This window comes from Chenopodium quinoa, unplaced genomic scaffold, assembly GCF_001683475.1.
Source record: "Chenopodium quinoa cultivar QQ74 unplaced genomic scaffold, ASM168347v1, whole genome shotgun sequence".
NCBI classification, from domain to species: Eukaryota; Viridiplantae; Streptophyta; class Magnoliopsida; order Caryophyllales; family Amaranthaceae; genus Chenopodium; species Chenopodium quinoa.
The window spans coordinates 360604-386232 of NW_018743574.1; the positions used below are offsets into that span (position 1 = coordinate 360604).

At 32.6% G+C, this 25629-nt stretch overlaps 1 protein-coding gene across 1 annotated transcript; it reads left to right on the forward strand.

The window, feature by feature from the left end:
* Positions 1-15495: 15495 nt before the first annotated feature.
* Positions 15496-25409, forward strand: LOC110681812 (membrane-anchored ubiquitin-fold protein 3-like). The gene is made up of 3 exons (XM_021857934.1): positions 15496-16206; positions 18001-18171; positions 24920-25409. Exons 1-3 carry the CDS (start codon positions 16077-16079, stop codon positions 24973-24975), a joined length of 357 nt encoding a protein of 118 aa, XP_021713626.1. The 5' UTR covers positions 15496-16076; the 3' UTR covers positions 24976-25409.
* Positions 25410-25629: the final 220 nt, after the last annotated feature.

Genomic DNA, 25629 nt, shown 5'->3' on the forward strand with positions numbered 1-25629 from the left:
TTTCTTGTTGAAACAAAGGATTTACGGCCCGTTTGATTGCTGGTCTTAAACGATTAGAAATCTACAAGTAATTTTTTGCAAGGAAAATTGTCATTGTCCATCTTTAAAAATCTCTTTTTTCTACCAAGAACACAACAATAAAACATTTTGTGTTTTCCTGTGCATTGACGTGTTGGCCAATTAGCTAGACGGGTGTTTAAAAAAACATAACCTTGTGCTAAATGGGTTAAAAAAAATCTGGGAAATTGGTGGGTATAAAAAAAAATACTCATGACGTTTAGGGCCTGTTCTTTTCAGCTTATTTTCAGTTTAGTTCCAATCAGTTCAATTCAGTTTCTAATTTCCTTCTCTAAAATATTCATTTTAGCTCAGTAAATCAGAATAGGTCCTTAGACCTAGATTTGACATTTGGATCGGAGTTCAACCATATACTAATATTCATTAATCAGGCGGAGCCACCCTTATTACAATGCCAAAATGCCATACATGATGCATCAGGTTCATAACTTGATTGTTCAGAGTTAGTGGTATGGAGCACATTTATGTTGTTCTTTTAGGTAAAGGCTACACATACAATTGTTGTATGTGGTTTCTACATACAACTCTCATTTGTCATGTTTCTATTGGCTAAAATAATAGGCACAAGTTTCATTAAATTCAATGTATATTTGATTCTTAACTTTCTCCCATTTTCTGTTGATGTGTCAAATTTTTAATGATGTTGTATGTAGGGACAACATACAATAGTTGTATGTGTATCAGCTCTCTGTTCTTTTATGTACTCTATGGAGTAACATTCAACAAATTTAATCAATTTCATTAAATAAATTTGTGATATTTTTGGAAGTTGAACCAAATTACCTTTAGACCAATGTTTTTGCAAAAGACGGTGATATTGCATGCTTAAAAGAAACACATTATACATATAATATGACAGTATGACATTGTACATTTGTACTACTATAAAATAGATTATACGATAGTATTTTTATTTTTTAAAAAAACAAACAATAAAAAAAAGTGAGGAAGTAGCAAAGTAGCAACTGGGGTTGTCTGGTGCTTTATCCTTTTTGGAGCCAAACCACACGACATACACTATGATTACTTTAGTGGCAGTAACTGGATGGTCAAATGTTCTGAATTCCAATGATTTTGGGATTTTACATTTTTGATTTTGTATAATTAGATTGATTAATAATAATTAATAAACATTGCATTATATTAAGCCTTGACCATGAACTGGTTGGAGATCTATACTATGACAATTGACAAGTCAGCCAAAGGGTTAAAACCTTCATCAAAGACAATTACCATGAGATCTTTGTCGCTATGATTCCCTTTTTTCGGAGTTGCCCCATGCTACAACTTGTATCTTTGCACTTAGACCACTCTCAATGGTGAGCAAAAAAAATGCTCACCCACTCTCTCTCTACCCACTTTCTCTCTCAAGAAATAAGTTTTGCTCATGGGCAAATTTTTTCACATATTCTCTCCCAATGGTGAGCAAAAAAATTGCCCACCCACCACTCTCTCTCTCTTACTTTTTCAATACCCCACCATTACTTTCTCTCTCCTACACAACACTTCTTTATTTATTTATTTCATTTATATTTTAACAATGTTACTCCAAATAAATAAAAACTAGTTAAAATTTGTGTAACTTATTTTTTTTATTTTTGTCCTTTTTATCGTTAAAATTTGTCGTAAAATTAAGTACGTTATATAAAAAAAAAATTTAAAAAAGCTCAAAATTTCTTAAATGTTTTTATTTATTTTAAAAGCGGTACAATACTAGAAACCAATTACATTTGCAACGTCATGCGTAATTAAACTTAGAAATAAAATAAACACAACAAGTAAAAGTAGCTACGCCATAGTACTTGGCTTTATTTAAGTCGTGCTAATTTCTCCCTAATTACGTGGCCCGTAGTGTTGCCAAATATGTTCGACTAAATCACGTTTCAGAGATAGATGAATTTCTCTGTCACGGAGGGAAGCTTTTCGCTGTAGAAATGCGTTGAAATCAAAGTTGGTAGGTCGGCCTACGTTGAATTCAAACGGTGGCGTTGTAGATGTTGATTCTTGTTGATCTTCTTCGTAGAAGGCTCTTAGAACTTCGGCTCGAGTGTAGTTGTGGCGCTCATCTTCAACAATCATGTTGTGCATAATGATACATGTTTTCATTATGTCCCGCAGTATGTCCTCATCGTACGCCAGCGACGGTTTTCGTATTATTGCAAATCGAGCTTGCAACACACCGAAAGCTCTTTCAACGTCCTTTCGAGCGGCAGCCTGGTGGTCAGCGAACATTTTATCTTTGGCCAGTTGAGGGAATGTGATACCCTGAACAAAAGTTGCCCACTTCGGATAAATGCCGTCGGCTAAATAATAAGCCATGTTGTATTCATGGCCGTTAACCGTAAAATTTACCGGAGGAGCTCGACCATGCAGAACCTCATCGAACACTGGTGAACGGTACAACACATTAAGATCATTACAAGATCCGGGAATACCAAAGAAGGAATGCCATATCCATAAATCCTGATCCGCAACGGCTTCCAGTATTAGCGTTGCTTTCTTGTTCCTACCGGCGTACTGCGCTTTCCAAGCCGTTGGACAGTTCTTCCATTCCCAATGCATGCAATCAATGCTGCCTATCATGCCTGGAAAACCACGCAGTTCATTTTGATGCAGTATCCGGGCCAATTCATCAGTTGTAGGGTTTCGCATGTACTCGGTTCCGAACTGGTCAATGACCCCGGCACAAAAACGTTGTAGGGCAACTCGAGCGGTTGACTGACTGATTCGAACGTATTCATCAACAGCGTCTGCAGCCATGCCATAGGCTAACATTCGTATCGCGGCTGTACATTTTTGCAGAGGTGATATGCCTAACTTTCCAGTTGCATCCCTACGCTGCTGGAAGTAAACATCACTCCCTCCCTCCGGAAGTCTACCTGCTTCATCATAGCAAGATATCCACTGTAGTGTGTCTGCTGCCAACCTTCTCCAGTGCGACGTCAGACTCTTCATAGGTCTTGGTGGAAGTATATGCGGCTTCTCCGCATGAGCAAGTTGATATGCTGCGTGTACATCGCGCCAAAGGGAAGTTGCTTTCTGGCTCGTGCCTTTAATAGCATTCTCACTGATCTCCAAGTACAACCCAATCAGAGTTTCATCTTCCGCAACTGACCAAATTCGAGTCGCTCGTGCAACAACCTGGTTGGATTTCAGTTCGGGAACTGGTGGAGGATATTGCGGCGTCTCTGGTACGCTGTCCTCTTCGCTCTCATTGAATTGTGTGTTGCTATCATGTACAGTTTCAGGTGTACATTCTTCAATAACATGGTTTCGTAGGGGAAACTGAGTGGGTGTCTGATACTGTGGAGATGGTTGCAAAGACGTATTGCCCATTCTTTGCAAGAACAATTGAAACTCGGGATTAGTTAGCAAATCATCACTAAAACCAGAAAATTGTTGGCGGAAATTTGGGTTGTTTGGATCCATTAAAAGATTCTGCATCACAAAACAAAAGATAAATATTTGTACTAAAATTTACTAATTTTTTACAAAAGATAATTTTTTTTTTTCACATAATCACATATATACTAATTTTAATACATAACTAAATTTATATATTAAAAAAAAAAATTAACCAATAATTGGAAGACTTTATTAACTACGAATTTAGTAATGTTTGAATTTAGTAATGTATGGAGAAAACACACATATACTAATTTTAATACATAACTAAATTTATATATTAGAAAAAAAAAAGTAACCAATAAATGCAACACTTTTGCAACTACAAATTTAGTAATGTATGGAGAAAATATCAACAACTTTCTTCAATTACATAATGCAATTAAACAACATGGTTTTATATTTTTTTTTTTTCAAAAAAACACACATATAATAATTTTAATACATAACTAAATTTATATATTAGAAAAAAAAGCAAATATATCAAATAAATGCAACACTTTTTTTACTACAAATTTAGTAATGTATGGAGAAAATATCAACAAATTTCTTCAATTGGGTTTTTCAATTAAGTAAACATGGCATATAATATTTTTTTTTTCAAAAAAACACACATATACTAATTTTAATACATAACTTAATATTACAAAAAAAAAAAAAGTAACCAATAAATGCAACACTTTTTTTACTACAAATTTAGTAATGTATGGAGAACATATCAACAACTTTCTTCAATTACATAATGCAATTAAACAACATATATTTTTTTTTCAATTACATAATGCAATTACATAATATTTTTTTTTTCAAAAAATCACATATATATTAATTTTATTACATAACTTTATTTAAATAATAAAAAAAAAAAAATTTACCTCAATATGGGTGTGTTGCAACAAAAATGCTCTTCAACAAATTTAAAATGCTTAAGAAAATAAAAAAGTGGAGGATTTTAAGTGATTTCGAAAATATATCAAAATATATCAAAATGCATGTCTATTTATAGAGAATTTAATTTTATGACCGTTGGTAATTTTTTTTTTTTTTTACTGAAAATATTTTTCAGAAAATGCAATGGGAAGATTATAACCGTTGTAAAACGGCTAATTTTGTCATTGGCCAACACCCTGAACATGCCACGTGTCGCGCTCCTACTCGCTGGCAGCCTGGCATGAACAGTACCCGTATTTTTTTTTTCCAGCTTTCCTCCAGCTTGTGGGCCCCACCGAGATCACTGTTCATCAGAAGAAATGCCCATGCTATGGACATTTTCATTTTTGCCCATGGCCTTTTTCTTGCATTTTTGGTTTAGCTCACCATTGTGGGTGATGAGCAAAATATTTGCTCACAAGAAATGCCCATGAGCATATATTTTGCTCATGGTTGTGAGTGCTCTTATATCGTCATTGGAGCACATGACTTTTCGAGTACCTATATTATAAATATACAAGTTAGATTGTGAGTACCTATATTATACATATGTAAAAATATACTAGGTGAAACCCCGTGCAATGCACGGATATTGTCTAATTATAATGAAAATATAATTAGATATTAAAAAACTAAATCGATTAATCAATATTAAACCGTATGAAATACAGTACGTATTAAAAATAAAATACATTTCGTATTAAAATATTAAAAATATGAGAGAGAAAATATTTAAATATATGACAATTATAATGTGCAAGTCGATATTTTAGAAATTTTACTTTAGATTTTATATAAAAGAAAAGTCATAATCTAAATGCAATCCTTTTTTGATGTAATAATATTTTTTTATAGAAAGTAATTTTGGTGGGAATTTTTTTAATAACACATTGACAAGTGTCCTTTTAGATTCGCTTTTAGTAGTATGTAATTGATTGATTATAACATTTAATGTCGAGAAAAAGAAATATGAATTAAATTCATTTTAAAATTAGAGAGAATTTAACAACCTACTATAACTTTTTGTAAAAAAAAAAAAAAAAAATTTAATTTTGGCGAGAACTATAGCACATTATCTATTACATGAACATCACACAATATCCAAAATAGTTGTAATGAAATTAAAGTTTTAATTCTTGATAAAACTTACTGGTATTTGAATTAATTAAATCTTTTATTTTCTAATATATTATCTCTCTTATATGCTTCTACTCTACCAATATGTATGTCGTCTTCTCTCACTGTTAGATCACAATAATTATTCATTAGCTCATTACTGAATGCATGTATAATAATAATAATAATAATAATAATAATAATAATAATAATAATAATAATAATAATAATAATAATAATAATGCACAACGTACAAGTAGATGGCTAAATGCATGTTAAATAGTCAAAACACAAGTAGTGGCTTTCGGTGGAACTCGGAAATTGGGGGAATATTGAAATGGTAAAAAAAATATTTCAGATGATACCATAAGAGAAGGACGAAGACAGTAAAACGACACGGTAAAAATGTACTGAAAAGGGGATAGGAAGACATAAAAAGAAAAGTAGTCAACGATATGATATGGAAGTTGGAAGAGTCACAAGTGAGCCGTTAACAGTAACAATGCAAAAGCTGCTCAAAGATGTTGCTTCTACTTGTCTTTTTCAACCATCTCATTTATGAGTACGGCATGTTCTTTTGAGTTTTCGACATAGTAGAGCATAACAGAACAAGTGTCAGCAACACACAGCAAAGCAACTCTTAAAAAACATGGTCCACTACAAGAAAAATGTCTTTTCATAGCGATTGTACATTCGTTACAATATGCAAGTATATTTGTGAAATAATTAAGGAAGTCGTATCATTTTACAATCGTCATGGTTTTCCCATATAAAATCGATACGGAAAACATAATAATATATATCCACACTATTTTTACACATTTATATAATTTTGAGAAATCGTATCATTCACAATCACCACTAAATCCTAAAAATCGATACGAAAAGCCTTTTCAACACTAGATATATAAATATTGTTTGACAAAGAATACATAAAATATGTCATATAACTTATTGGTGAAACATTTATATAAGATTTTGAGGTTGGATGTTTGTTTTTTTTTTTGTTTTTTTTTTTGAAGAAAATGAGTTAAACATTTATAGTGATTGTAATCGCTACAATAATCACCACAATTGGATGTAGTTTTTCGTATCGATTATTGAGGCCAACCCCAGCGATATTGAAAACCACTACTAAAGGCTAAGGCAACGGGGGATATTGTATCGAATGACCATTCGTTGGGAAAGCTTTTTGTTGCAATTACAATCGATACTAAAGGTTAAAATAATCGCTACGAAAAGGTTATTTTCTTGTAGTGACCGTACCATTACTATTTACATTTCTACAACTATTGTTCTCTATTTTACAATTCATATTACTAGACTCTCACTATCATATACTCAATTAATACTTGTTTTTCTCATGTGAAATAAAGAGTATGTTCGTTTTGGTATTAATTAGTACTCTGTAAGATATATTTTGATTTGGTCTAATCTGTTATGGTATAATTAATTTGATATAAATTTTACTATGCAATGTAATTGATTTGACAAGAAAAATGCTATGAAGTGAGATATTACTAATGTAATTTGATCTTTACAAAGAATAATACAAAGTAGTAATTTTAAATGTAGTTGAAGAGAATTAATTCCTTAAACTACTTTTCACGTTAATTTTTGTTATTTGTATTGGCTAAGTATGTAGTTCTATCCTTTAAAATGTAAAATATGAAATAATAGAGTGGAGATTGACAATAATACATAATTTATACATGACATTTATTTTAAAATACAGAGTAGGAAGTAGACTAGTTTAATTTAGTCTTTTAATTAAGGGACAAATCAGAGTTTAATTAATATGGTATACTTAGCTTGTATATAGTCTTTTAGAAAGCTAGAGTACGAGTAATATATTAACATGTTATCATATTACATGTTATAAACTTATAATACATCATACATGCACTCCGATCCTAACATAACATAAGATTTAGCACTCATCAAATGACAACTGATTTAAAGTGGAGTTGGTCTTGTTTTTGGGGATTAAAGACTGTCTCTCCATTGGATTTTGTAGCTTGCTTAGCTCAGATTTTGCCTCATTATCCAACTCCCTCTGCCATCATCCTCGACAACCTCATTACGCTTTCATTATTCACTATTCAATTTCATGCATTTATATCAACATTTAGAATTTAGAAATACAAAGTTACCCATGCATCCAAAGTTAATAAAATTAATAATGGACCTCGTTACCTGAGGGTTATTACAAGGTGGGATGAAATTTTATCCGCTAATTAATATGAACAATATGTGTCTACATATAAATAATACTGACCTAATATGTATGAAGTATATTTTTTTTTTCTTTTAAAATGAATTTTTCTAAACAAACATATATATTAGGGTATGAAACATATATATTAGGGTATGTTGTTATAATAACGGTACCCGTGTATTATAAGTGATATTATTGGATAGTTAAAGTAATGTGTACATCACCTTGAATGAGACTTTCTAAATAAGTACATCATCATGCACTGTTGCATGAATCTTAAATTATAGATCAATCAAAATCAATGTAGTGGATAATCAACTAGCTTAACTGGTTAAAGTTTTGAGGGATGATACTCAAAACTAACCTTGAATCAAATCTCATCTACATCATTTGTCACATTTAGACATTTAGTAAGCAAGCAACTAGAATGAAATGGTCGATATATATTACTAGAGGAGGCTAGAGATTTGTTTATTTGTAAATTATTTGTAAAACACAAAAAAAATGATGGTGTATGAGTAATAGGCGGGTAAACGTACAACGGAAAACGACCCCAATACAGAATGATATGGAAAATTTTTGACCATGATGTAGCATGAAATGAACATTGACCAAAAGTCCAAAACAACAACGTTAACATGTCTGTCACTGTCTCGCCCCTAGCTTCTCTGTATGGCCGGTGATTATGATGTACGTATTTGGGACTCGGTATTATTGCAATCTCCGACAAGAAAAGTTCACATAATTAGCCATGTATAAAGTATAATAATCCTATCTTTTTGTCTTATAATTATCAAGATTTTTAAAGAAACTTCATTTTATGTATTTAATCATTAATCAACATAAAATAAATTATTATGATATAGTAGCCCGTGGAAAATATAACAACGTAATTTAGTAGCTCAATTACTAAGAGTGTTCATTGAATTAACAAGCAACTGATTATGTTCCATAATATATGTGTAACCTATGATGTCATTTTGATACGTTAAGATCAATAGATCATGGATATGTAGGGTTGGATAAGATCTTCTAATGTATACTCCGTATATGTATTTTGTGATAGCATATCATATAAAATTTGACATTTTATGGCTTATACAATGTATGTGAGAATCAATATTACGTGTATAAGTTTGCATGTAATTAATCAATATTAGTGAGAGCTCTTGTCCTATGTAGTAGGTACATTGTGTTGTTTCGGTTTATTATTGTGAAGGATGGTTTACACAAAATTTAAATTAGAATATACGCTCATTTTTTACATTAGTATCATCATAAGAGCTTAAGATAAAACTGTAAAAGACCTTATTAAACTAGTTTTGTGAATTCCAATAAAGTTGACATCTTGACAATATATATACTTCATGTATACTACAATACATGAAATTTTTTGTTGCACATCATACAAAGTTTAAGAAGTAATTAATTAGGAGTAATTTACAATTTTACATCCTCTTAAATTTAGTTTGATAAATAAAAAGGACCACAAATCTCTCTCCCTAAACGATTATAAGTCTTAAATTACCAATTATAAGTATTCTATTTTGTGACAATTCATCATTCTAGGAGGGCCACCATAAAATTTCAATCATCTGTGGAAAGTTGTTTGAAGTAAAAAGAAGCCCTAATGGCGTGCGTCAGCATGCGACAAACATTCAAAGCAAAGATTTTGTTTTTATAGTTTAAAAAAGCGCTATTTTTGCACAATGTAAAAAAGAGAGATTGTGAAAAGATGGTGTTAAAAAGGTAAGAGAATGAGGAGAAAGGGAAAGACAAAATATTCATGCGCATGGGATGAAAGAGGCAAAGGAAGGAACAAAGATTGGTGATACCCACGTTCCTCCTTGCCCTTTCAAACATATTTTAACAAAATACTTACTCTACTCCACAATTAAGTCTTCGTTTGTTTTGACTTCAAACATTTATACAATTTGAGGTATGATTTTTTAAGAGAAAATACGTATAATTGTAAAAATATTTTTCTTTATTTTGTTCAGTAATTATTAGTAACTTTAAAGAAGAAATTTAATAGAAAATCAGAAAAATAATTTCAGTTCAGTAAAAAAAATTCAGTTAAGCAAAAATAAGGTGAAATATACGGGAACTTAATACTTTGAATATAATAGAATGCATGTAACCCTTACATGTTGCAATAATATATAAAAAAAATTCAAGAAATTTTATCGATCACAGTGGAGACTAAATAAGTTCCATGCATAAAATAATGGAGCTGATTGAATAATACCCAGAGATAATTAAAAATAGATTTATTATAATCAAAGGTCTAATGACTCAAAAAAGCTCTCGCCCATGCTTCCTCATCTTCCCTGCTAAATTCTGTGTCTTATGTCTCTCCATTCGCCTCTTTTTTGAACTTTGACCTCCTAATTATTTTTTTGCTTTTACCTTTGCGCCAAGAAGCACTTCTATCCCACATGAAAACTGATAAAGCATTAGCCGCTTAAATGTTGAATAATACGTAGTTCATACTTAATTAGGGTCTGCTCTGATTTACTGAGAGAAGGGAATTAAGAACTGAAGTGAAACTAAGCTGAAGAGAACATGCCCTAGTCATCAGCAAAGAATATTATTAAGCGGTCATTTGGTTATCCAATTAAAACCTACAATATTACTGAAGTTCGGTAAGCTCTAGGTTCGAAATTAGGCCTAATAACTAGCAAGACATGACATGCCATATGGGTCACAAACCTCGTTTATGAAAATTAATGTCATAAATAAGAAGTTAATAATAGGGGGTCCTTGTGCAATTCAAACACAAATTATATGAAAATCCAAAATTTTCATCTTATTTTTAACCCGGCCCTCTCCGTTGAATTTGACCCATATAACAAGATTAACAACAACGAACCACAAGCCTAAAGGTAACTATCCAGTAATATGATAGCCTTAGATTATGCTACATTGCTACCATCACATTCCGCTTGAGTCATATTCAGGTCAATACTTTTATTACCATGAAAGGCATGAATAATGGACCTAAAGATACATAAAACACTCAACACTCTTGGTAATACGTACACATTTTATTTTAATTAAAAAAAAAGAAAAAGAAAAAAGAATTGTAGTGTATAATTAACGATAACTCGTACTCGTAGTTAATTAATTAATAAAAGTGGTAAAAATGGTAACATAAGTACATAACTAAGAATGGAAGAGGGAGTGGTTTTACGTGGGACAGTAAAGCAAAGCTTATGAACCTTAAAAGGCAACGTGGGTTAATGGCTTTACTGTTTCTGTACCCATGCATTTCCTCTCTCTCTTCTCGCATGCGCTGACTACCTTCGCATATTGGGACCCCTTCCTTGCTTTTACTCGACAATTTTTAAAGGATCACGTACCATCCTTTATGTTTCCATGTACAGTGTAATACACTCCCTCCGATAAGATTGACATATACTTCCTCCGTTTCTATTTAGTTGACACGTTCAATTATTGAAATGAATTGTTTATAAGAGAAGAAAATTAAAAACTGAAATGAATTGTTTATGAGAGAAGAAAATTAGAAACTGAAATAAACTGATTGGAGCTGAACTGAACAGACCCTTAAGCTATAAATATCATTGTTAATTTTGTACAAAGTAATAATTTAGATTATAAATATTCGATATTATGTCTTTCAAAAAAAAATTTGATATTATGAAAATATATATTGCAACTAATTAATCTAACAAAGGTCTATGTGATAACAATTGGTTTATATGTATACATGTACACTATGGCCCTTTTTGATAATTACTTCGTATAATTTAGCTGGTTGATATAACTAATTGTATTAACTAGTTTGACTAAAGGGTTATACTAGATGATTTTGACTAGCAAATTGTAATTAACTTTATTGTGTAAAAATATTTGGTAAATAACTGTTTATTTTTAGCTGTTTCAATGTATCTAATATCCAAAAAGCTAATTGTTTAATAAGCTAATTTGAAAAAGTTCTTTTAATAAGCTTTTTACCAAACATCTAATTAGCTTTTTATTATGGTGAATCCTCTAATTAATAGTGCTCAATAAGTTAAAAGGTTTTCGAAAACCTCTTTACCAAACCAAGCCTGTGTAAAAAAAAAAAAAGGGTAATAATTAGGATGTGAATTGTACAAATTCCAAAGAGATGCAAGGAAGAATCTAATAAACATAGAATTACTCCCTATGTTTCAAAATAAATACCACAATCAAACTAAACACGTATGTCAATGTAAAACTTTGACTAACATCTTTAATTATGAAAAATATAATTTATAAAATGTCAATATTTGAAAATTATACTCCGTAGATTAAGACGATACTGATAAAAATCCACATGACAATAATTTTTCTTATTTTTAATTTATTAACTCATTGACGTTAGTCAAAATGACTTAAGTGTATAGTGTAAAAAGTCAAAATAAAACATCTAAACGGAGGGGGTATTTGACTATTTGTTCATATATATACGAGTACATATATGTTTGTAATTTACGAGCATTGATAAATAAAATAGTCTTAATTGTATTATCTGTTATTATTCTACTTCGTATTATTATACAGTGAAGTTTCCACTGAAATCGTGCATATTTAATCCCCAACAAATTAAATTAATTAAAAACCACCTAATAAACTAAATTAACTAATTGGAGTAACTAACAAAGTAACAATAGTGCAACTAACAACTAACCCTCCCTTGTAAACTCCTATAAATACCTTCCCAAACCTTCACATCGAATCATTCAACTATCACTCTCATCTCATCTCATTTCATCAAATCATCATCAGTAATCAATACTTTTACTCCAAATTTATATTTCCATTTAATATAATTTATTTCATACAATTATTGTCATACTTAAAAAAAAAATGCAGTACCAAAAAATAGTAGAGAGAATAGAGAGGGTGGCATCAGAAAATGCGGTGGTAATATTCAGCAAGAGCAGCTGTTGCATGTGTCATGCCATCCAACGGTTGTTCTGTGGTATGGGAGTTAATCCAACGGTTCATGACCTAGACTTGGACCCTTGGGGTCAAGACATGGAGAAGGCTCTTATGCTACTCTTCTCTACACCTAACCCGATACCCATAGTCTTCGTTGGGGGTCAGCTTGTGGGGGCCATGGACCGCGTCATGGCCTCCCACATTAATGGCTCCCTCGTCCCCCTCCTCAAACAAGCCGGTGCTCTTTGGCTTTGATCGTAACCCTTTTTTTTTTTTTTTTTTTTTTTTTTTTTTGAGTTAGTTTTGTTAGTTAGTATGGTTATTATTAGTACTACATGAATCTCGTTAATTAAATTAAACCTCTAGACTCTTCTTCTTTACATTTTTTTTTTCTAGAGTGGAAGAGACTTTAACTATATTAATTAGCAATACCACGCACTTTTTTTTTTTTAAAAAAAAAAAAAATTATATTTTTGATTTGCGGAGGAAGTGGAGTTCCCCTTTTATTTTTTGGGGTTCGATGTGTCGTAGTATCGTCTTTTTTATAGCGCAAATTAAAGAATTTTCTCCGATTACCGGATTTTTTTTTTCAAAAAAAGATATCATCTCATTCTCTAGCTCGCTAAGTAATTGGACCGTCTAGTTATTGGAGAGAATCCTGTTCACTTATTAAGTTCGTTTTAAGGAGTCAGTCTCAATCTTTCATGTGTTTACTACCTTTCGGTTTTTTAGGAGGTATGTATTATGTTGTTCTTTAGGAGAGCACAGAGAAAATTTATGTAACTTGCTCCCTCCTCTGTTATATCATTATATGATCAAATCCAATGAAAGTTGTTGTGTTCTAATGATAAAAATCGTTCTATTATATTTTTTCTTGATCAAGTATATCATTCCATTTTTTATGCATGAGATGTACACAATTATGTTGTTTGTTACTCCTATAATTCTGTTTAGACTAGCATGCAGTTACTTACATAATTACATTCTTTAATTTTTGCTATAAAAAACAAATTAAACTTAACTAATTCGGCCAATTACTAATTAATGAACAATACTGTCAAAATTTATATGATTTTTCCATAGTATCCTAATAAATGCATATTTCAAACAAATTAAACTTAACTAATTCGGCCAATTACTAATTTATGAACAATACTGTCAAAATTTATATGCTTTTTCCATAGTATGTACGTAGTTTTTGTTTCTATCTCCAACTCTTCAAGTATATCTTATTAGAATTGAAGTTGAATTATAATGAGAGTTAATGCAAAATGAAATGGTAAACACAAACATCGTAAAATGATAAGATTGATAAGTGCCAAATGGAGTGGAATGATGAATAGTACAAACTATAATTTGTTTGTCATGTGGGCAGCTGTTGCTTTCGAGCAATGGCTTTTTCCTTGGAAGGGCCCTGCAATAACACTTCTAAGTACAACAACAAAAATAAAGATTGTATTACGGAGTAGTAAGGTTAGTCCCTATATGTTCAAACTAACTGATTATTGGCTCGGGTGATGTGAACAATGATGAATACAAGCTATGTATGTATATGACAGAAAATCGAGTTAGTCGTGGAAATTTAGTTATTTTTGTTGTGGAGAGAGTCACAAAAGACAAATGATGTAAACATACATGAAATGATTCGATTTTGAATTTAGTTAGATAAGCTTATTGACATTTATTTAGTTATAACTATCTATGAGAGGTTATACGTAATTTTTTTTTTAATTTATTTATGTCCATTACGAGTTTTATTTGATTATTTAGCTCAATTAAAGTTCTAAATCTTTGAGTGTAGAACTATATTGTCGATTTTATATATGTGTGCATTGTACAGACACAAAGTAACAAACACAAAGTATTGGGCGAGTGGCACTAAAGATAAAAATCTATCATTAGCACAAAATTTCTCAAATATAGTAGTAGTAACAAAAGAAGTAGAAGAAACCTCTTTATTTTTTGTCAATTAAAACTTCTTATTTTGCTTCCCCCCAACACCTTCTTTTAAACACTCTCTTCAAAAGTTTATAATTTGGGTCAAAAGTCTCAACTCAAGTCTCAAGGCTTAAATAAATGGGGGCCAACAAAACAAAGAGATGAAAAAAATGAGACTTTGCTGATTTACAAATAATTAAAAAAAAAACTCAAATGAAACCTATCTTCTATGATCTTTGTATTACAATTTACAAGGAATTGTTCTTCATTGCAAAAACGCAAAAACTTAGGGTCTGTTCTCGTACGTTGAAATTCAATTCAGTTCAATTCAGCTCAGTTCAATTCAGTTCAGCTCCTAATTTCCTTCTCTTATAAAATATTCATTTCAGTTTAGTTTAGTTCAGTTCAGCTGAGTTTAGTTAATGAGATCAGGCCCTTATTACTAATTGTCCATAAAATTAAAATTTATCAGATGATGGATTCGCTCAATGTTCAAGTGGTTAGAGCTCATCATCTGTTTTCAAGAGATAAACTTATATTAACAATATCTCACATGATTGCGGAGGAGGAAAAAACTTAATTTGTATTGTATTTATAATTAATTAAGAATATTTCGATTATTTTTGTATAAATTAAAAATACTCTCTCTGTTTGACTGTATTTGTTCTTAATTCTTATACATGGAGAGTAATTTAGAAGATCTCTCTCAATTTGAAAAGTAATTTTTTTTAAATAGAAAGATTATTATGAAAAAGAAAAAGTACTGAGTAGCATAAACAGAAGGGCGAAAGAAGTACTCCGTAAACTAAATTTGATATAATCGCGTTCAGAAGTGTAAAAATTGGAGGCGGTCAAAGTTGTATAGCTCCGTACAATAATATATCGGTGGTCATGAAACCATCATTAATCACTCCAAATTTCCACCCCATATCAGATCTTGCAACACTTTCACCCTTCTTCCTTCCTTTTCCTTTCTTAAATCTTCTCATATTCTCTAATTCCATTTCCACCTTTCCCTTTTTCTTCAATTATTATCACAATTATTATTTTTAACACTGTTTTATATTACTTCATATCTTTTCAATACTAAAATCCCTTTCTTCTCCATTTTCTCTCTCTTCAAACTTTTTAAAAATTCCATTTTTTTTAAAAATAATTTTTCTCAGAGTTATTCTTCAACTTGGTGGAACCTAATTATATGTGAAGATTCCCCATTATTTAATTTAATTATTTGTTTACTTACTCCATTTTTACGAATCTATTTGTTGTAAACGAACGAACCCCATTTCATAAGTTTGCTAAGTAGTTTTTTTTCTTCATTTTTTAATATTTAAATATTCAAAAAAAATTTTATAAGGCTGTGTTTGATTTCTGTTTCTGGGTTGGTGCAAGAAAGTTTTGATTTTTATTTATTTTTTGGGTTAATTTTTGATAAAAAAAGGTTGGTTTTGAGGGTTTTCCGATGCCGGAGGAAGATTTAGTTGAAGTGAAATTCCGATTATATGACGGGTCAGATATCGGGCCGTTTCGGGTTGCGCCGGCGACAACTGTGGCCAATCTCAAGGAAAGAATTATTGCTGACTGGCCTAAAGGTTTGTTCTTTTATCCCCTAAAATCAAATTTTATTTAATTTGTTTGTATATATATTTGGAATTTTACTTTGTATGTTTATGAATTTGTAAGCATGTTCTCAAATTTATTTGAGGTGTTAGAAATTTAGGATAATTAGAATATTTATTTTTGTATGTTTATGAATTTGTAAGCATATTGTGAGAAGAAATTAGAGGTGGTAGAATATTTGAGGATGTTATTGTCGGTTATTTGTGTGGTTTTGTTGGTTGTTGCCAAATTTAGCTGAGACCTTGTTGATGAAGAGGCTGTCTAAGAAAGGTGATTATTTAAGATGCTGATTATTGTAAATTCCATGTATTAATTCGTGGCTGTATTCGTCGTGTATTGTTGTTTCGTTGGAATATTGCTGTCTCAATTGTATCGGCATAGTAAATTTAAAATTGCTTGTTAAGAAGTATAGGGAAATCTCATTGAACAAATTGTTCAGTTGTAAGCTATGACCCTTGTATAATAAACCTAGTTGGATATTTGGATGGTCTTGGGTATATAGGATAGCTAGTTTGATGGTTTGGGTAGGCATATATCTTGCCTTGCTCTATTGGCCGAGGAGGATAAGATGAGAGAGAGAGAGAGAGAGAGAGAGAGACGTGTGACTTCGAATGATCATGAATGTTACAGTTTGTGGGAAGGGGTGGGGTAGGGGGTTGGGATATCTACTGGCGTCATGAGTTAGCTAGTGTAAATTACTGCTGGTTTCTTATTGAGGGCAAACCATTTGATGAAGATGGTTCTAGACTTCTAGCTTTTGAATCATGAAACAGGCAATTTACAAATTGTTAAGGGTGAGAACCTGATTTTGGTCACAAAGCAAGCTAAAATGTTTGATAATCACATTGACCCGGTCTACTGAATCAAGTGAACGGATATAGTGCTCTGTTGATTTTGTGTTAATTTGCTTCCCTCTGTAAGTATCTATCTACGAAATTTATCATGCTTAATTACTCCCTCCGTTTTTTTATAATAACTATATACTTGATGTGTTAGATAGCTTCATTTGTTGCTAAATACTTGATGAGTTTATTAGCGTGCATATAGTAGGAAAGTGAAGATTTGTGTCTTCCTCTGAGTGGATTCCCGATGAAAGCCATAACTACTTAAACCTCTCATCCAATTAGAACCAAGTAAAAAAGAGAGCTTGGAAAAAAAAAATTCTAGTGTAATAATTGAATGGAGAGAGAAATTTACCTAAATAATGGACCCTATTTTTGGGCCAAATCTTAAAAGTTGAAACATTCAACAACTACTTCAACCTCCCATCCAAATAGAACCAAGTAAAAAAGAGAGCTCGGAGAAAAATTCTAGTGTAATAATTGAATGGAGAGAGAAATTAACCTAAATAATGGACCCTATTTTTGGGCCAAATCTTATAAGTCGAAGCATTTAATGAGTGAGGGATTTTTGAAGTGTGACTGCATCTGGTTAAGTTTTTAAAAAGAGGTGGAGGTATTATCTTCGTGAAATCAAGGAAGATTTGTGGTGAATTGCTGAAGATTATTAAGTAAATTCATGAATGTTAGTGATAATGTGATTTGGTCATGAAATTGCTATGATCATGGAAGCCTTTCTGTTTTTAACAATTCTGTAGTGTTTTGGAATGCTTTTGATGGGCAAGCTACTGTAATTTAATAACACGCGAAGATGTTTCAGTTGGTTTTACTAAGGCTTTGTTTGCAGCTATTTTTTTTTAACAAATTATTGATCTTGCATGTTTATTACGCCTATAATTTAGAATTTCTATTTTTGGCTTATTCTAGATAATAAGGTCACACCGAAGGTTGCAAATGATGTCAAGATCATAAGTGCTGGCAAGGTTTTGGAGAACAGCAGGACTGCTGGCCAATGCCGAATGACCTTTGGTGAGCTTCAAAAGGGAGTTATAACAATGCATGTTGTTGTTCAGCCAACTGTAGCAAAAACGAAGTCAGGTATTTCTTTTGAGCATTTTTAAATAAAAAAAAAAATCCTTTCACAATATAGATGTTCCAATAATGCAGTTTCTGTATCTAAGACTCTAGGTTTCTTGATTTGATTGCTGTTTTTTTGTAAGCGACATTTTCTCCTCAGCTGTTGTTGGTGGCTGCTGAATTGTTCTATTTCACCTGTCTTGTCCAGTAGTCACTAGATTCTAGACTATACTTGTTGGAGAACCTCTTAACTGGTAGAGTGGTAGGTCTCCTAAGGCTTTTCAAAGTAATTGCTAATTTCCAAATTAATGTTGTATAGTAATTAGGAAAAGAAGGTTTGATATCTCAACATTTATTATTGATTGAAGTTCTGTCACTGTATTTTGATTATTTGATGACGTAGCATTATAATTACATACTCCCTTTGTCATTGAAAAATTTCTCCATTTTCCTTTTGGGCTGTCTCTAAAAGATTGTCCCATTTCTTCTTTAGATACCTCGCTTGTAAAAAGACCAAGCTGATACCCACTCTATACAACACTTTAAAGAGTAGAGAAGGCTAACGAGTCAATCTTGTAGGGATAGAGGGAGTAATAAATAAAAAAATAGTCAGAAACTCAGAATACCTTTTATGAAATTGCAAAGATGCAATTATATTATAAATCTAGATTACTAGAGTTTTATTTTTTAAATCTCCTAAGAGCATCCTTATTCATGAACAAAAAAAAATAAAATATTCATATTACTATTCACAAAAAAAATACTTTCTCTCTCATTTACATAAATCAAACAAATAATTTCCAACATTCTCCTCTTAACAATGAACCAAAAAACAATATTGTTCATGTTACTATTCACCTACCCCATTTTCAATTTATCTTTTCCTAAAAATTAAAATACAATATTTATCATTAAAATAATCAATAAAAGTAAGTTTTGTCAGACAAATAATTTTCACAAATGGTTTGGTTTTCCAAACCATTCACATTTGTTCACGCCACTATTCATCATTCCATAATTTTTTTTACATTATTTTATTTCAATAGTAACACAAACAATTTTATTTGTTCATTGTTAAAGATGCTCTAACTTTGAATTTACAAGTTACTTTTCCTCCATTCCAATTTCCAATGAGTAAATAGTTAAATACTACCCTTTGAAGCAATCTGAGTCATTCTTTCTCTCTGTGAAAAGTTTGATCGTCGTTTCCAGGAATATATAAGTAGATTGGCTATAGAAATGTCTTTTGGCTCTAGCTTGCATCACCAACTTGTCGAGTGCCAAGACTAAGAGTTTCATCCCTAAAATTTAGGCGGTGCTATGGTATTTTATATAGTAAAAACATATGGCTGTTGATTTTTTCTTGAAATTGTAGTTTAACACTGGTTACTTTTCTGTATTGCCTGCATAGGATTATGGGTCGCTGTTTTCAAAATTTCAAGTACTTCAGCAGCTTTTTTTAATCTCTGCTTTTGTTTTTTGTTCATTAACTGTAACAGAATGCTGAGTACATATTCTACTTCTGGTATTACAAACTTTTTGTTTAGTGGTGATTTAGAGATTGTATATTTGGTCCTTAAGCTTTCCTCTTGTTTCTAGCATATTTAAGGCTGTTCTTGATTTCGTCTGGTCTAGTCCTTGCTCATCTAGATCACTTTTGCAACTTTTTTCAATAATTCCTTCATTGAGCGTTTTCTTGATCTTATTTCACACCCTCTTTACAAATAATGTTGGTGATAAATATTCATGTTTAGATCTGTGACATTCTTCTCCTTGATCTTATTTTACGTATCTCTCAAATGAGTTTTATTTTCAAATGTAATCACACTAGGTGATTAAGTTTGTCTATCCATTTTTAAAGAAAATAGGATAAGTATTTTTGCATACAGTTGATAGGATGTGGGTATATAGCATCATATACATAGAGTCATAGACTAATAAAACTATAGTTTTGGTAAATAAGTTGACATTAAAGATATTTTTGGGTCTATAAACCAAAATAGAGCTCACAAGCCACTGAATTGGTGACACCGATGGGACAAAAAACGTTCTAACTTGTGCAGAATATTCACTTGAAAAGATTAAAACATGGTGTGAAGAGCTGGTATGTGGGTGTGGTCGTTTAGTTATCCTTTCTTACATTTGCTAACAATCAATTTACTAGTTAGCGTTTTTTCAACATGAGTAGCTAGGATGCTTGGACTTGGATGTGAGTGCCCAACACAGGTATGGTTCTGAGTTTGAAAGTCTCAAATTCAAGGACTCAAGGACATGTTTTAGAAGAATATGATGTGTGTGTGCACGCGTGCGTGTCAATTATTGATGTGCATCAAGTTTTTAGTAGCTTTCTTAAAAAAAAAGCATATCTAACTGAATGAATTTGCATTTGCACATTTTTATTCTCATTTTTTCATTATTAGAAACTTCTCATTAAACTTATATTACCATTGAAAGTCATTAGATTATAGTTTGCCTTTTTTAAGGGATAACACACGTTAGTGGATGTTATATATAGAGGAGAGAAAAAGGTAAAAACACTAATGACAAATTACCCCAAAAAAATTAAATAACAAAACATTAGTGTAGGAAAACTTGTCCTCTTCCTTTCAAGTCCCAGCTACCATTTATTCTTGTCCATTGAAACAAAGTTTTTATACTCTAACTAACTTTGTTTTACTTTTTACACCCTCTTCTCACTGCATACAATAAGATCCAGCCGATCTATAAGTACCCTTGAATATAATAGAAAAATTCCAAGTCAATTTCTCCAAGTTAAATGGCACAGCACTTTTATGGCAGTCATGTGGTTTGTGCGACTGGAGTGGAATATAAGGGTCTCTTAAGAAGTCTCTTTGTCTTCTCACTTGTTAATTTGTTATGGGACAAAGTCACTTATCTAGGTTTGTGATGGTCTATAAGTTGGATTGGCTTTTATAGTTGATTGGGGGAGTTAAAAAAAAATTTGGGAGTTCAAAAAAATTCAGTTAATATTTAGATGATTAATAAGCATTTGACATAAATTAAAATTTATTTTATAATTATCACGAAACTAATTTCACTACACTTGAACTTCCAGTTTTTTTCCCTGCTTAGCCTTATACTCAATGGTTCTTTGAGGATAATTCTGTTTGGGCGGGTTGTTCCTTGATGCTGGAAAGAGGGCCCCATCGGGCCCCACCTTCCAATGCTTGATGTGCTCATTAAGATTGTAGTATGTTAAATGTTGTACTATATGGTTTCTTATATTGAATCATTTTAAAATGTAATGAATTCATTTGAATTCAAGTGGATTTGGGTATGAGTGGAGGGATGTAGGTGGTGAGACTATTACGGGTTTTATCGAATCATATGATTTAATTTTGGCTAATACTTGGTCTAAGAAGAGGGATTCTGAGTTAGAGCAAATGCAACTCAAATAGACTTCCTTTTCACAAGGAGCATGGGTAGACAAAGTTGCATGAACTGCAAGATCATTCCAGCTTAGCACCGACTTTTGGTTTTGAGTATATATTTGAAAGATAAGGTGAAGAAAAAGGGAAGACATGGGCAGTCAAGGATAAGATGGTGGACTTTAACACTATGTTTGGATAACAATAGTGAAGGGAAAGGGAGGAGAAGGAAATAGAGGAAAGGGAAAGAGAGGTGGGGGGAGGGAGAAGGAGAATTTCCATTTTCCTTCCAAATCTCTCGAGGGATTTGATTTATTAAAAGTGGAAGGAAAATGGATCCCTCCAATTTCCTCCTTTTCCCTCCTTACATTAGATATCCAAACAAGGGAGGATGCATCCCTCTATTTCTCTTCTCTTCCTTTCCCTCCATTTCTCTCTATCCAAACTTAGTGTAAGGGACACAAATGCTAAAGGCTTTTACAAAAAAAGTAATCATGGAGGTGGATTGGGATAGAGAGGTGGATCTAGACGTGACTCGAAGAGTGGAAGAATGAGATCATGGAGAGGTTAAACGAGGTAGAGGGTGACCGAAAATGATTTGGTTGGAAGGATTTGAAGCATATGGATTTGCATGAGAATGAGGTACTTGATCGTAAGTGGAGGAGGAAGATTTTTGTGGATGACTATATGGAATAATTACTTTTGGTTCATGTAGCCGACTTCACTTATGGGATTAAGGCTTTGATTGATTGATTGTTGGGGTTTGAAAGATTGTAGTAATGCCTAGGACAGGGTTGTGGGTCAGCATGGACTGTTGCCTTGCTGTTGACTTGGACCCCCCCCCCTCTCCCTCTTGCATTTTAGAGTGTATATCGGCCCTTTGATGAAGTTATTTTGGTTGACTATAATATGAAGGCAATGATGGTCGGGTAGATTTTGAGAGGATTGGTCGGCCAACTAGCAAAGTAAATAAGGGTAGTGGTTTACAAGGGAAATCACGGATGCATTTGCCTTTTGGGTTTGGGTTGAACTGATTTGGGATGGGTATCTGCCAATCCAGCCTTGTTTTATCTAAAGTAACAGACTGGGTCTTCGATTTATGTTGCCTCGCACCTGGGACATTTATGGTTCTGTTCCCTTAGCCTGATGGATGCATAATAATTTTTTTTGCAAGTCAAGGTCCGCCAAAGTTTGAATGCTTTGGGGGAATAAGTTCATACAAATTAACTCGGAGGTACCGTTTGTATCCCACCTCAAATCAAGGCGAACAATGGTGTTTCTGGCTCTCTTGACATGAGTAAAATAAGTAAAATTAAACAAGCTAGATAACCATCTAAAACCATCGTACAGTAAGAAAATAGGAGCATGGCGCTTCGAGGAGCTTTTGACAGCCTGCACAGCACCCTTAGCATCACTCTCTACCCATATATTCTTTAAACCAAACCGGTGCACGATTTGCAGACCAAATCATATAGCTGCTGCCTCACCCACCTTCTTGGAAAATATGTTTTGAGAACCAGAAGAAAATCTTGGCTTGTCTTTGCTTAAGCTTCAAGTTGGCTTGTACTGTGTTTGGGATGTGAATAGCTGGGAGCTGGATTTTTTTCAATAATTCCTTAGAATACAAGCCAAGAAGCTTTAATGAAAGTCCATGGCGTCTTCCTCCTCTTCTTCACCGATAGCTGATTCAAATTTAAATAATTTATTGATGATCCTTGGTAAGTATTAAATCTAGTGAATAGAACCCACACTAAGTACCTAGATAGTGGCATTGGAAAGGAGAAAGGGGTTTGTTGGTTACCAACTGGTCATATAATATCACACATTATTTTGGTTCTTGAGAATAGGGCTTTATTAGCAGCACACTATAAGATATAACATCCATTATTAGTTTAGAATGGTTGTGTGTTTGGCACTATTATATCGTTTTTGTTTTCAACAGCTTTACTAAACCCTTTTTGAGTCAATTTAGGCGTTTTTTTTTTTATAAAAACACGTCTAGATAATGGCAAGGGTGAATTTGATGCTTGAATAACATAATGAATGGTTGGCTCCCATGTTCCCACAAGGAACCCACATGTCACTGATGGTATTTAATTGACTGCAGCTCTATGTTAAGTATTTTTCAAGTGTCCTCTACTATTTTGCTGTAAAATTTTCCATGATTTTGGCATTAAATGAATTGTCGAAGTGTTCAATTGGTCAGAGTGTCCAATGTGTACTTGAGGTGAAATGAAGAGTCTGAGTAATGTGGTCTTTTTTTTTACTCCATCTCTTTGGAATGCTCAATGATGATTTCCGAATCCATAAGTTTTCTGTCTCGCAGTTTTTCTTCTCTGGTCTCTGTTTCACTTCTTTCATTATTGCCTTTAATTTGAAAATTGGAGATGCAAGTATTAAGGATAGCCCTCCATATGCTTCCTTTAACCTTTCATATGTTTACTCTCTCTTTATCTTTAAAAAATAATGTTAATAGAAAAAAAAAATCTATATAAATTAGTAAACATAAGCTTTAATCTGTAAAAATTAGTATAAATTGGAAAATTTTAGTTTTATTCCGTAATAAGTTTTTGTGCTCCCATGCTAGTAAAATTTTCATCTATGCTTGACAAAACTCTGCTTTAGTTATTTTTATGGTCGTATTCTTGTATATATCTTTGTGAGTGAACATAGTGGGTTGGGCTTAAAGTGCAGCCTCTCTTTTAACTGTTGAGATGTTTTCTGTGGCATTGACTGAAATTTTTGGTGATTTGTTGAGCATCTACCAAGACCTCCTGTTACAACACATGTTCTAGAAGGAACCTTTGGGGTGTGGTGGGGAATAGCAACTAAGAGATAGTTATTGGTGACATTTTGCGGGAGCTGGAAGTTTGTTAGAGGCAAATTGGGCTGTAAGTCAGGGTGAGTAGCTTACGTAATGATAAGGGGGACCAGACTTGTAGGGAGTTGATGCTGATTTTAGTAAGATAACACATTGGGAGAAAATCCACTTCTCGAAGTGTGGTTAGCTTGTAATTAGCTTGTTTATTTTGATAATCTAATACAAGTTCTAGTTTATTAAGCTTCCCGCTAAATTCTTCATTTCATTAAATTGCTTCAATATACGTTACTTAAATTATTGGAATTTCGTTTTAGTTGAGGAAATGACTTGATTCTTGGCACTATTTTTGGGGGTAGGGGACCAAAACTTTTAAAAAATTTCTTATCCTTGCAGAGCAGTTTGTTGAGTGTTTATCGGCTTTGTGATGCTATGTGTATTTATTGCCGTTGTTACTTCCTTTGAGTGTGACCTTTATGATAGCTAGTAAATAGTGATGGAGTTTGGGTTTAGTGTTTCCTTGTTTACATCTTTGATACTAGTTTCTGTTTCTTCCATGCAGAAAAGAAAATTGACGAGTCTGAAAGAAAGAGCATCTGTTCATGTTCAATATTGTGAGAATTTGTGTTGTGGCCAGATTTTAGGTTCGTGCGTTGTGTGCATGTTGCTGCGTAATCTCCCAGGAGAAACTATAACTATGCTTGAAATCCCTATTAATCTAAATGCTGAGGAGATTTCTGCTCTACTGCTTAAATTTGCTAGGAAGCATGTATCTTGCAATGCAGGCTGTCCTTGATGTATTCTCTATTTAATTTTGGGGAACGAACACCCGTGTATGAATATGTATCTAGTGCACTCTGGAGTCTGGTCCTTCGATTTTTTAAGTTCTATATCTGCTGGAGTAATTTATTTGGCAATGGAGATGGTCACCGATATAATGTTATAGTTGTAATGTATAGCAAGATGGAAAGAAAACTACTGTTGATTTGGTTATGATTGTGATCTGAAAGAAATTTCTCACGAACAGCTATTTCTGTTCATCCAATTTTCAATTTGGTCCATTTTAGATCGGTCCATCTTGTCCCCTTTGCTGCTTTTCTCTATGGTTAAAGAGTACGTAAGCCCGGGCAGATATAGAGCCGAAAGACATTTCTATAGCCAATCTACAGCTGAAAACCCCTAGGCCAACGCACCACAGTAGACTTCCCCGGCACAGGGTATTCCCCTCTGCCCTTAGTCGCGTAGTAGCATCTCGAAAGGCGGTGACAGAAA

Bases quoted from the DNA above. Each gene is read 5' to 3' on its own strand.
- LOC110681812 (XM_021857934.1), top strand. From the start codon at position 16,077: ATGCCGGAGGAAGATTTAGTTGAAGTGAAATTCCGATTATATGACGGG. The intron at 16,207-18,000 runs GTTTGTTCTTTT...GGCTTATTCTAG, and splicing joins TATTGCTGACTGGCCTAAAG to ATAATAAGGTCACACCGAAG. The intron at 18,172-24,919 runs GTATTTCTTTTG...TCTTCCATGCAG, and splicing joins TGTAGCAAAAACGAAGTCAG to AAAAGAAAATTGACGAGTCT.